The sequence below is a fragment of the Varroa destructor genome, unplaced genomic scaffold (genome assembly GCF_002443255.2).
Source record: "Varroa destructor unplaced genomic scaffold, Vdes_3.0 BEIS01000007.1, whole genome shotgun sequence".
NCBI lineage: Eukaryota > Metazoa > Arthropoda > Arachnida > Mesostigmata > Varroidae > Varroa > Varroa destructor.
In genome coordinates this window covers 20,754,025-20,765,888 of record NW_019211460.1, presented here as the reverse complement: position 1 = coordinate 20,765,888, position 11,864 = coordinate 20,754,025, and the positions used below count along the sequence as shown (strand labels likewise).

The 11,864-nt window shown below is 41.5% G+C and overlaps 2 protein-coding genes across 8 annotated transcripts in view; one reads left to right on the top strand and one right to left on the bottom strand.

Annotated features, from left to right (window-relative positions):
- LOC111253783 (glyoxylate reductase/hydroxypyruvate reductase) overlaps positions 1 to 8,270 on the top strand; it is a 36,261-nt gene extending 27,991 nt beyond the window's left edge. For all 7 annotated transcript variants that reach the window (XM_022813744.2, XM_022813741.2, XM_086974161.1 and 4 more), the window contains exons 3-6: positions 377 to 647; positions 3,954 to 4,129; positions 6,382 to 6,541; positions 7,526 to 8,270. In XM_022813744.2, the coding sequence (XP_022669479.1) occupies positions 377 to 647; positions 3,954 to 4,129; positions 6,382 to 6,541; positions 7,526 to 7,707 (789 nt within the window). In that variant the 3' untranslated portion in view covers positions 7,708 to 8,270. The remainder of the gene's footprint in view (positions 1 to 376; positions 648 to 3,953; positions 4,130 to 6,381; positions 6,542 to 7,525) is intronic.
- ninaC (STKc_myosinIII_N_like and MYSc_Myo21 domain-containing protein ninaC) overlaps positions 1 to 11,310 on the bottom strand; it is a 152,800-nt gene extending 141,490 nt beyond the window's left edge. The window contains exon 1 of the mRNA XM_022813735.2: positions 9,557 to 11,310. The gene's annotated coding sequence lies outside the window, so the exon portion shown is untranslated. The remainder of the gene's footprint in view (positions 1 to 9,556) is intronic.
- Between the last annotated feature and the right edge of the window lie 554 nt (positions 11,311 to 11,864).

Here is an 11,864-nt window from a genome sequence, read left to right as displayed (position 1 = left end):
AAAAAAAAAAAAAAAAAAAAAAAAAAGCATAAAGCAGATCGAGAGGGAACGGTGAAAGTTGCACTGTCAAGATGGGGGAAAAAATGGTGTGAATTATTTTCGAATCGCCTTCCGTGGCTAGGCCTTATTCTTTGAAGAAACCATAGCCACGAACGGCCGAAGACTTGTTGTTACGTAATGGTAACGATCGTATCATAAAGTTATCCGTTCTAATACTCATTTAGATATTTAAGCTACCGATCTCTAACACATATTTCGTACGTCCATACGTGCTATTTTATATATGTATTAAGTGAATTTTATTCGCTTCAAAGCAGCAGCAGCAGCAGCATATTCTAATATGACGGTCACCTCTTTTATATACCTCATACAATAGGTGGTCGATGCCGGAGTAGATCTCAAAGTGATTGCAACGATGTCGGTAGGACACGAACACATCGATAGTGAGGCAGCGAAAGCCCGCGGAATTTCAGTGACCAACACCCCCGATGTGTCTTCGAATTCGGTGGCCGAACTGACCGTCACGCTGATGCTGGCTGCTGGCCGAAGAGTTTTTGAAGCTGCCAACACAGTAAAGAGAGGTCATTGGAACTATTCGTGGGCCCCGCAATGGCTGTGTGGTCACGGTCTCGCCGGTGCGACGATTGGTACGTAATATCATTAACGTGACTAAGTCTGCTTAGTGTAATCACGCTGACCTCAACCATTTTGAGGGTACCTGTGTTCGACCACGTTGGTTTCGTTTTGAAGGTACTTATGGAGTTCAAAGCTTAAAAACCGAATTACGTTGGTATTCAACACAATAAGAATAACATGAATCTAGAACAATCGAATGAACGTAGAAACAGATTAGACTTCCCTATAAGCGTTTTGCTAATCTATCACTCACTGTTAATTGTAGGAGAATGTTATGATCCTTTTATTCGATAATCGTATGCGGCTTTATGAGAAACAGCTGTATGTTCATAGAAAGAATCCTGCGATAGATTCATCCTCCCAGACGAAATTGCCGCATTAATGCCATATGGCTAGTGTTGCAAACAGTATTTGTAACACTTAACAATAAAACAATAATAACAGTTAAAATGATTTGTGGGGCAAGTGACGTTGCTCGTTGTTCCGGGCAGGTCGACGGGCCAGGCGTCGTCAACACTCCATCCATCTATCCTTGCATTGTCAGCTGTTGTCATTAGTATAGAAGATATAGTAATTGCCGGCAAAAATTCGACCTATAGAGCTTCACACATATTTACAATGCGTAGAGCGGTATGGTTTAAAAAGCAACACAACTAGGCTTTAACAGCACAAAAAGAATCATTCGTTTGGCAAATAACGGTCAGCGGGCGCTGCACGACATATCTGCCCGCTGGACGTAGCACTCATAGTTGTCTGCTAGCATAGTTTATGCTTCTGCTATGTCTGCTACTGTTATGGGTGCTGAGGACGCCGAAGCTGTGGTGTTGGCTCATTTAATACTAGGTGGCTGGCTCTAGATGGCGGAAAGACTTGGTCTCGCCAGTGAGGAAAAGCCTATAGCGTTTGTTAAATGTTGACGTCAGCAAATAATAAGATAGCTGAATCAGGTAGAAATGGCAAGGCATGCTTGCCTTTCATGGGGTTAACTTGACTTGAAGCGGGCCACTCGCGTGGCTCTGTTCTGCTCCCTGCTGTCAGCAGGTACGAGAGATGGGTCGAAATGTCTAGTCATGGGTCCCCATGCTTGAGCAAGGGGGAAGAGCTACAATCGTGATATTTGCCTCAATAAAAGATGGAACTGGTGTAGAACGGGCTACTTAACGTAATAACGATGGATTAACATCTCAACCAAATCGTCAGGTTGGTTAAAAAATTGCCTTCACCTCATTGTGCTGTTTAAACCAACCGCAACGGGCATTGACGAATGAGGAAGGGATCTGCAATCGCAAGATCGGCAAGTGACTGAGGGTCACCACACAGAGGAGTATGTCACTACTGGAAGCTAACCTTTATTTTTTTTGGGATAGTGTTCATGTATGAGTGTCATCGACCCAGTTCGCTAGGTGCACCTTTCAAAACAAAACACCTTTCGGTAAAGGACCGCGGATAGTTTATCGGTCTTGGAGGCAGGTCATTAGGAAAATCGTTCCTAAAAGCCCAATTCGAAACACGTCAGAAAGCAAACATAATCGAGCTTACTCGATACTGTAGCTCTACGTAATGATGTTACCTTTATGTATCACCTCGATATTATTTCTGCAGCTGAAAAATCATTACAAACAGACATCTGATATGATAGTGTTGTAGCAAGATACGTAGATATATATGTACAAGCGAGTCCGGCAAACTTCTACGTGTTGCTGATACGATTTGGCTGGTAAATCCATTGGTCTTCTAAATGAATTTTGAGTGAAAATCGGTTGAGTTTACGTTTTTTTTTAACGATTCGATTTGATGGTTGAATAATATTATGAATTTCCATAATAATTGTTCAGTAGTCAAACTTTGTTCCTCGGCCGCAGCGCTGCCAAGGCTTATCGAAGGCAAAAAAAAACTTAAGCACAGTACATGAACGGTGCAAACGTTCTAAGAACAGAGATTCGAATGTTGAAGACCAACAAGAAGATGACCAGATATCAGGTCCCGGAAAACAATTATATGGTCGCGGTGGAGGAAAGTTTTCTAAAAACAGAGCTTGGAATCTAGCCGCTCTGTTAGTCAAACCTAGCCCTATCTATGTAGCATGTTACGCAATGATGACCCAAATAGTAAACATCATGTAGTAACTGAGTTTAAAAGTGGGTCCTCCCGTACATTGAGTTCAGGCCAGTTAGTGTTTGGCGCATTTACTACACGCATAATTTACGAAGCTTTAATCAATAAAAAATCCGCTTAAAACATACTGTTTTCACTCTCAGCCGGAAAGGTACCAGGCGGCATAATGGAGTTACCTTGGAGAGAAATCGTGTTTAGTGATAATGTCTAATAGGTTCGGTTGTAAGGTTATGGCAGTACTTGCAATAGACATCGGGGACGCCTGCTACAATGAGATACTTGTCGAAAATGAAACACTCAATGCAGCTAGCTATCTGGAGTTTATTAAGGATTGTCAGCACGGCGATCGGAAGCACGCAGTCTGGTTAATTGATAACAACGCCTGATTTTATCATATACTTCCTAGATTGAGCAAAGGAATATTCAGCATTAGCTTCAATCCACTTATTCTCCCGATCTGAGGTCGTGCGGCTACGGCGCTTTCCATAATTAATTCATCTCGAGACACCATAGATAGAGAAGGTATATATATATACAGGAACACCATGGTAGGTATATGGTCATCCAGAAGCCGCCAGAGCACCGAACAAGTGTGTAAAAAGTTAAAGAGAATGCCTTTAACACATATTAAAAGCATCACTGTCTCTCAATTATTTAATTTAAAATTATCTAATTTCAAAGTTTGCCAAATTTGCTTGTTATAGAAGAATATAGATATTCGAAGTTCCCTTAGAAAGAAGCTGCACGCCATACACACTTCCGTAGAGAAGTGTGTAGGGCGCATAGCTTCTTTGATATTAAACGTTTGATACTAAATTGGTAGTATTTAAAAAGGAATAAATGTAAAGTAGTTTAAATCGAGCCCTTGAGCATGTATCGTGCGCTCGAAATCCTCTTATCAAGTGTAAAAAATCTTAAGCTTACCTAATTAAGGCTAATTAAGGCCTTATGAAAATAACAACGGGTGTCCGCCTCAACCATTATCCATATTAGAAAATGTAGGGTGCGATCAAAAATGTAGCGTAATTAGCTGTTCAGATTTTTCGCTGACTATGGAGAAAACTTCTATGGGAACGTCATGTTAGCAAACTGTAAATGCAAAACGCTCGGGCTCATGACTAATGTGTGTTCTTATTGATGCTTTCTTTTCTGGTCCCGGTAGTTTTTTAGATTTTTTCATCTGATAACGGATCGCATTGCAGGTTTTGTCGGTATGGGCAGAATCGCCCAAAGTGTCCTGGCCCACTGCACAGCATTCGGTATCAAGGAGGCAATTTACTATGACAAGTTTCATCCGAGGGAAGCAGCGGAGAAAATGGGAGCCAAATTTCGACCCCTTGACGAAGTCCTGGCAAACGCCGATTTCATCGTCACACTCGTAAGCAACTACACAAGCTGGGAAGGTTGCAGTGTATTGTACTGGAGTGTCGTTATCGCAATTCTATTATATGTTTGTATTTTTGTACAATGTCGTACTAATCCGTTCTTTTCATTTCACACAGTCATACGCGTTTGTTGTTATTGACGATTGAGGCGCTGTTGAACGTCTTTTTCCATTACCGAAGGAAGTAAAAAAAAATATTATTTCCAAACGCTAGATTCAACTCATTCGAAATGCCGTTTGTAAAATCGTTCCCTTCGTAATTTATAAAATACGAACTTGTTTTATTCTGCCTAGTCCGATGATAAACATTGTTAATCACAAAGGCTATAAAAAATTAATTATGTAAACGCCTTGAATTGCATGGGTACTGTGTACCCACTATAACGCATATGACAGCTGTTCGATCGGCGAAGTTTCTCACGGTCGGGCGTGCTAGTATTTTTTTATTGGGCCAACGTGTCCATTGCGATACCGTCAATTTGAAAACAGTTCTGCTAATTGAGTTGCTGAGGTCTTAAGCTAGGACCTTTATAATCGGCATTGAGTACGGTGCACAAAACCACGTACTTACATTGGCATAGATAAAAACGTTTTTGCACATATACATATTAGTACAAACAACGCTAATAACAAACGATAGCAGCAGCGATAATACTATAGGGCAGCGAATTAAAAACTCAAATAAGACACGTCCGTTTATATCGTAATAGACATTCATTATGACTTCAATATACGCGTTACGTGTGTTATATCAGCGCGGGGGCCGCGGGGAGGGGAGGCGAGGGGGCAAGCAAATTTTATTCCATTTTCATTTTTGTCCTAATTACCACTTGTGTCCAGATTGTGATCGTAAGCAAAATACATAAAGTTAGTTCTTTTAAGATTCTAATTAGCAGCCTTTTAACTATGTGGCATCTTTGCTTAATATTCGCTGTTTCCGCTATTGACGAAGTTACTGAAACGACAGAGTAAGTTTTAGGTCCGCTAATCGACACGGCATATCCGGTATATCGACGTCTTCAGCCAACGCTAAGTAGATAGCTGCGTTATGCCAAGAAAGCCGCTTCTAAATTCAAGCACATTTTGCGTTTTCGACCCGCATCAATCACGTCGTCTACTATATCCTACTTACCAGTCTACCATCAGCTTCACCATATGTCAACTCCGTCTCGCCCCAGATCTCTGCTTTGCTTCTTTTGCGGTTGCGAGCTCCCAACAAACCGTTAGCCATAACAACCGGCTATAATCAAGCAGCTATTAGATCGCATAGAAAACGACCCCGCTGGAGTTGAGCCCCACAAACCTCCACAGTGGTCAGCCATCACTACCGTTAGTTCAGCCTCACCGTGGCAAAGGCTAATTATCCCAGTGGTTTTGACGCAAGAAGAGGCCAAAAGGAGGACATCGAACTGCCACTTATCCGCTAGTCGACACAGTCATCGGTCGGTTTGGCGCTTTCCTGGCAAACCTGTTTGCCATGCAATGTCCTTTCCATTTCATTGGTTGTCCGCGCTGTGTTGGTGTCTCAGTGCTTAAACAAATTGGACCGTTGCTTCCTTTGTGGTGGTGATATTAACGTGGAAGCAATAGCTTTACAATGCGCTAAGTCGATGACAATAACAATAATGACAACGTGGCCGAATGGGAAGGGAAGAGGAACGAATTGCAACGATGACTGGTGGCCATAGACTACTGGCGACTGCGAATGTATATGGGTGCAGGTGACATGTTTACAGAGTCGGTAGTTTTGCACGAACGCCGAAGTGCGGACCAGAGACGTAGCGGATGGGTTGCTAACGTTCACAGATAGATACTCACGCCCAACAGACTACACCATTCTTGCTAGCTTAATGCCCCCTAAGGAAGAAGTAGCTTTATCTGAGGCTAGCCTAGAAAACGTGCAATATCCGGGCTGGCAGATATCTGTGTTCGGTCATATGGATGTAAGTGGGTGATGGGCACAGTATCCTAGGCCGATAATGGTGACGACCTATTCGCCATAGGTTTCTAGCGTCTATGAGGTGGTTGGTGTTGCATTTTCCGAATATTTAGCCAGTGTATGAGATAAAATCATGAGTTGTGTTTGTATGTTTTATGCAATTTTCAGCGGAAGAACACTCATATTAATGCAGTCAAGAATTCATGTTCTTGCACATTATAAAAATAACCACATAATGAAACATTACCTGCCTACATCCTTCGACTATACGAACCTGCTTTTTTTTTTTATACCGTTTTCCAAATAGACGAACCTGAACGAAGAAACTCGCCACATGTACAACGCTGAAACATTTGCAAAAATGAAGAAAAATTGTGTGTTTGTTAATACCTCACGCGGAGGAGTCGTCGATCAGGACGCGCTCTATGATGCCCTGAAAAACGGCGTAATACGGGCAGCTGCGCTAGGTATGTTACACTTTCATCATGTTTTTCGTTAACTAATTGTGTGACGGTTTCGGAAAGATCACATTGAAACGTGTCGGATAGCTTTTCATGAAGCAGCAGAGGGGACTTCTGGAATTTCCTCAAGCAGCGTATCATAAATGACAATAACGGGAGATCAACAATCAAGTAGCGTTACTCAAAAACTAAACATTTAAATTTAATAGATTTATCTTATCAATATTCACTTGTATTTGTTCGTACAAGTTTAATAGGAATTGCCTACATCGAGGGCTTTATCACTTCCCACTCGCGCAAATCAACGAAACTGTTAGGTGCCTATGCGCAACACGCATTCCGTCCACTATCTAAGCACATTCGTCTTTAACATAGTTTGAAGAATAATATGTAAGGGACAACACCGTCTTGACATCTTTGAGTAGCTTCACGAGTCTTTGGGAGCGATGTACTTAATTTCTTAGGCCATTTCAGATATCCGTCATGAGATCGAAGTGATAACATCGTTCAGCACGATTTGCTGTGGTCAACAGATAGATCATAGTAGGCTAGGCTTTTAGGGGGGCACATGACGAAAAAAAAACGTGTGATTGTCTAATGCTTGTTTGTATATTGCATAGACATGATTGAACCTGCTGTCTTGTGGGGTAGATAGCATCGACGTAGATCCCCATGGATCCTGACTTCAGTACGAAGTAAATGGGTGTATGCAGCAGAACGAATAAACATGAAATATTTCATATCGTTTTTAGTAATAAAATGTTATTTATATTTTCGTTTTGTTATATACCTCTAACTTCAGTGTCTGCCAGGAAAGTAAAGCATCACCTGTTCTTATATTAACAAAAAGAGATGATTTTTATATATATTATTATAGTTTCAAAATTATGTAGCGGCTTTGATACATCAGAGATTTATTACATTAGAAGCGATAATCTAATCGAGAGATAAGTATTATAGCACTAACACATTTCGAACGGTTATTCGTAGACGTTTCAGAGCCCGAGCCGCTTCCGGCATATTCAAAGCTTCTTACGTTGGATAACCTCATTGTGACGCCTCATATCGGCAGTGCCGAAACTAACGTCCGTGTACAAATGGCTACCTTGGCCGTCAACAACATCAAAGCAGTACTTGAGGGGAGACCTGCCATAACTCCTGTGAACTTGTAAAACGACGAAATCCATTAATTGTAGTATTACGGTTTTGCAACGAACTGTTATCAGCTAAGGAGAAAAGGGGTACAGCCGAATCAACTGAGAAGAATTACTACTATTCGAAATGGTCGGAGGTCGTTAACGTTTCGTATGCGCGGTTTATGCGTCACCCAAGCCACTTGGTAGACATAGCCTAAAACATCGGCAGTGTTGATCGATAAAAAACGTTTCATTTGGTTTCTTGGGTAATTTCTATAGAACTAAAAATGGCTGTACCTACCAAGAAAAAAAAAAACGGAATTTTACCGAATCGGTATTTACTTATTGATGTGCGCGTTCTATAACAAGATGAAATACAATGTCTGAGCAAGATTAATTGCTACGGCTACGACTACACATATTATTCATGAGTAATACACAGTGATGCGACACGACTTCCACAATATCAGAAGGAACTTTCGATGTTATGGACAATATCGGGTCCCTATATGCGAGGTAGATGTTCAGTTACTCGCATTTGGGACCCGTGCAATAGTGTGCATGTATGCAGCAATCCTAATAAAATATTCTTAGTGACATTAGTTGTGTTGTATGCCCGTGTCAGATACGTTCGATCGAATAAACACCCAGGTTTCGAGTGTGTGCGATGCTAGCAAATATATGAGTGGAAATGTATGATCTATTTAAAAATACAGTATTTATAAATATGATATTTAGAAAAAAAAAAGAAAGTAAGACTTAAAAAAGACACAGCTCTATTGAAGGATACCGAGTTTCGATAAAGTTTTCGTGTTGATTGGAATCATATATAGATAGGTAATCATATATTGTACATACAACGGTATCGTAAAAGTAACACGCACATACTAAGTCTGATAAAACATCCTACGGAATCAATCATTGTTACTTTGTGGTCGATTTCTCTATTGACCATACTGACCAGAGGTCGATCAACAATCTTTTCAGTGTTTGCTTCCTGTTTATTCTTCATTAATGCTGATGAATATGTGTTTAGAAATTTGAGGTTCTTGAAGACTTCCTACCAAGGCAGTGTCGAACGTTTTGTTATTCTAGTGAGATTATTCTTTCGTTTGTTCTTATTATTGTTTCTACATATTAACAGTAGTATGAATTCTATGGCTACGGCTAGTTAAATCTTCGGCCAAATACTTGGAAAATTTGAAACGACTGCGATCGAAAAATAATAAGGTTTGCTATACACTCAAAAGTACGTCAAGGGCGCTGGCCTTACATCATACTCTACCCGGAAAGACTTTCACATAGAAAAAAATATCCTACTTCGTCAAACTTTACCTAGCTTCAAGCTAGATTTATTTTTCTTGTTATATTTTATTATTATTGTTACTATATTTGGTTTAAGAACGACATCATGTTCTTATCAGAGATATACAACAATTAACAGGTTATTATTGATAAGCAATGGTGGGTTACCGCACTCCACCAATTCTGCTATATTCGCGATGGTGCTATATTGATCCGTTACTGAGTGGCCGAGGTCTAATCATTTCTAAATAAGTATTCTGCGAATAAAGGTCTACTAAAATAAATCAAAATACAAACGTAGATAAACGACTATTTAGCTAGGCGCAGTTCACCTTAAAGAGTTTCCGTATATTAGTAGTAACAACACAGAAATATTGAATATAGTACTTTAAAAGCGTTTCGCTTATCATTTATGCTATAGGTCAATTTCGATTGAATTCGTCTAGATAAAAGCTAGCTGATTAGCTACACAGGCCTTCTATTTGATTTCCTTTATACTGTGGCCTTGTACGATCAAGCTGCGCAAGAAACTCCCGCCGTGAATATATAGTGCCTTTTCTAATTTTTACAACAGACTTACGAGTTAAGTGGTGCGCTGAGGCTTCATCGAGGCAAGATGATCCATTAAGAAGAACGCACTGTTAATTAGCGATGTTTATCCAATGGACAGCAGAGACCAATGATGTCATCACACACAGTAATAGTAACTAAAAAGACAGATGATGAACTAGTAAAAATATACGCAAAAGTTCTATGCAGTGGAGTCGCAATAATGCAATGATTCCGCTCGTGAGATTCTACATAGTTCGAACATCTAGTATTAATTGTAGTTAGCTATGACACATTGGATGGCGCATCTCTTCGTTTTTGTGTCTCATAGTGTGTCTTCCTTCTGTTCTGTTTTGAGCTCTTTGTCAAATGCCCATCTGCGCTCATGTGAAGATAAATCCTAGCTAGCGCAAGATTCACACACGATCGACTAGTGAGCCACTGTCGCGTATATGAACCTGGTCAGCTGCGTACTACGAAACGATTGAAGTACTTGTGGCACTTAATCCGTTCCTCTCGAGCAGATTTAAATTACAAGGTAATATTGTGTAGGAGGGCAGACGACGTCTCCAGGATTCCAGGAATTCTCCAGGATTTTTGCTACAGACAGCAAAAAAACGGAAATTCGGTTCTACTAGCACGGCGATAGGGTTCGACCTCTTACGGTAAGCTTGGAGTTTCGGTGACTCGTTAGATTTGGGTCTCGTTGCTCCGACCGGCCCAATTGGTCCTTTAGGTACAGCCTATTGCTGTCAGATAGAAATTCTTCTTCAAACTCTTCAATTGCAAGTCCTAAGTCCTAATTAATTTCGATCTAGTGGCTTGGATGACAATGACGATGTCGGTAATTACTAAGTTGGTTGTCACTTGACGTATCGAAGAGACAATGCTGAACAATACAGATGTCTGTCTCGTAACAGCCCTGCTCCCCGTTCTGCTCAGAACGATCAGAACAGCACTACCGCCAACACAGTTTTTCCTCGTCTTAGAACATTTTACCGATATTCCTCGACGCCTTTCCTGTCAAATCCCATTTCAATGACGTGTACCAACCGTTTCGGTGGCCACTTGACGAACCTGCTCCCACCATCGCTCCCACTGAGCAGCACTTTTCGTTTTTTGATCGCGAATTGCTGCAAAGTATCGACTTTCGGCCAACGTTCAATCGAAAGACGATCGTCGGTCGCGAGACTGCGGGAGCGCAACCATCGAGACAGCCACCGGCATCAAATTTGAATGAACTGAACCACGAACGAGACGATTAAACGCAGAGAAAGCACTAGATACCAGCACGCGCAACCGGCGTCGACTACCAACAGCAAAGCGTTTGCCCTGCGATTAGCTGGTCTGACAGTAGCACAGACGCCGTCGCGACCAGCACCGCTACGCGCGGTGACGGCACCGTTACGGGAAAGGGACAAACGGTAGCCATTGTTACTGCCGCTGTTCCTACGAAAGCGATGTCAGATGGAAGGGGTATGAGAGCGCGAAACGAAGGGGGTATCGATGTGGCGTGGAAGGAATTCCTTTGTTCTCAGTTTGTTGTCGCCATTTGCGGTTACTGCTGCTGCCGTTGCGTTTAGTTAGGATACTGGCGATTGGAACCATCATATTGACGGTGGTGATGGCTAATAATAGTGGAAGGGAACAATACACGGCTGTATCTTTTGAAGTGGTTGATAATACATTCAATCTGCTGTTACATTCGTGTGAGACTCGTTTAGTCTAGTATCGTTTGATCGCGGCATCAAAATAGACTGCACTAGACCGGACAGGAGGGAAGGTCCGGTGCCAAACACGAAAGAATTGCCATAAATACGCATCGAAGCTAGAAGCGTACTCCTAGCGTTGAACGGTCGAAAACGGAAGAAAAAAATGGAAGTGAAACAGTTAAAACCTCGAGAGTCAACATCAGTCGCAGTCGATCGATACATAGCATTCGTACTCTGTGAAAGAGTATATGTCTAGTATAATAGGGCGCATCGCATCTTGTATGTGCGTCTATCATGTACCGGGACTCTGGAGGAGTGATGGGTATCGACAATTTTCTAAAAAAAGACTTCTTTCATTCACACAGGCCGGATAGCCTCCATTTCATTCTCTTTTAAGCCCTATTAGCGCGAGATCGGATTCGCCAAAGATATTGACGAAGACCCGTTGGTTTCCACAGAACATACGGTTAACAGAATTGCTAAGAAGAGGCCATCTAACTGGTTTCATAGGGCACTGCTAGCCCTAAGATCAAACACCTAAGATCTCTCGGGAAAGATCGACAACACCAAGCGGAAGCCAGGAAAGGTCCATCATCGTACCCATGCGACTACCTGAGTCGTACTTAA